Genomic DNA, 1,402 nt, shown 5'->3' on the forward strand with positions numbered 1-1,402 from the left:
CTCTCTCCACTTTGCCATCATACCCATGTGTAAAGTAAAGTAAAGTTGTTCTCGCATCCGATCCGGACATTGGGGATTGCCTTGTTAGTGAGACAACTTTCTGGGCCTTCGGCCTATTGTGGAAGGGTGGCCAGTTCCTTTCCACGCCGCTCTTACTTCCCCAACTTTTAAAGTCAGGTACCCATTACTGCTGGGTGGGGAGGAGGGGGCGAAAAAAATCCATGTCGGAACCGAGGCTCGAACCCGGACTTTCCGCTTCGGAGATGAGTACACTAACCGCTGCGCCACCGCACCCTCACCCTAGTGTACTTTTTAAATTGAGATGAAGTTGCTAAATTGATATACATGTATATGTCCTTACTCTTGGGCCAAAACTGGAGCTTGCCTTAATAATTTTGATAAAATGTGTTCTTACACGATGGAATCAGGCATTGCCAATTTTTTAGCATGGAGTTGAGTCTGCTCTGTCTGGCTGCTGCACTGCAGGAACGTTTTTAGATTAAATTTAGAAAGATGTAAAGCATGATTATGTCTATAAGAATCTTTAAGTGAAAGCTAAAGACATGTTTTTCTTTTGTTTTGGTTTGCAGCCATGTCTTTTGATTCTTTGCCGAACAAGGATGAAGTCGACCCAGAGGTTGCCAGTTTCATCCAGATGGAATCACAGAAAGCAGAACTTCAGGCACAGGTTAGTCTCATAACATAATCCATTTCGCTAGTCGCTGGAGATGAGTATTTTTTGCTTGCTTCTTGCTTCTAGCTATGAGCCCTTTTCTATTCTCTGTTTGAGTGATTTCTGCCCTTTCGCTCCTACTCTACACTACTAAATGGTAAGGAGGTGCAAAAACATGTCTGCAATATTTTATTTTCAAGAGATGAATAGTGGTGAAGATAAGACGTTGTTGGAGGTCTGTCAACTGCTGGAACAAATAACTGGCTGTGAACAATGGCCTATGTCGGTGCCTTGTGTCATGTGTAGTGTCTACCTGGTGGGGTTGGGGTGGAGTAGGGGGAGCAGTTTACATTTTATTGGACTTTATAATTTGAGCAGTTGGCAGATGATACTTTAAGCCCTTTGTTGCCAGGGTGGGGATGCGTGTTTTTACTGTCAACACTGATTTTCAGCTAAGCTGGCCCCGCGGAAAATTGCATTTTTGAAATAGAAAAATTGCAAAAAATTGCAACCTTCCCATCCCAGCCGCATTAATACGGGCTTAATGTTTGTAGTTGATAAAACTTGGCAATTTGAGTACCGGTAGCATAAAAGCAGAACAGCCTGTTAGAAAATCATGACCCACAGTACAAATTTTATTAACAACATTTACTAGTAACAACACACGTACGTTAACAATAAAGTTATGGACCAAATATAATTTAATACCCCGTGAACCAAAATAACGGA

At 42.1% G+C, this 1,402-nt stretch overlaps 1 protein-coding gene across 1 annotated transcript in view; it reads left to right on the top strand.

The window, feature by feature from the left end:
- Nucleotides 1-590: 590 nt before the first annotated feature.
- The window catches only part of LOC101857523 (mitochondrial import inner membrane translocase subunit Tim8), a gene marked incomplete at its 5' end in the record, with an annotated part of 5,103 nt that continues 4,291 nt past the window's right edge, over nucleotides 591-1,402 (top strand). Inside the window, 1 exon segment of the mRNA XM_013089356.1 lies at nucleotides 591-688. Within this exon segment, the coding sequence (XP_012944810.1) occupies nucleotides 593-688 (96 nt within the window).

Source organism: Aplysia californica, unplaced genomic scaffold (genome assembly GCF_000002075.1).
Source record: "Aplysia californica isolate F4 #8 unplaced genomic scaffold, AplCal3.0 scaffold00934, whole genome shotgun sequence".
NCBI lineage: Eukaryota > Metazoa > Mollusca > Gastropoda > Aplysiida > Aplysiidae > Aplysia > Aplysia californica.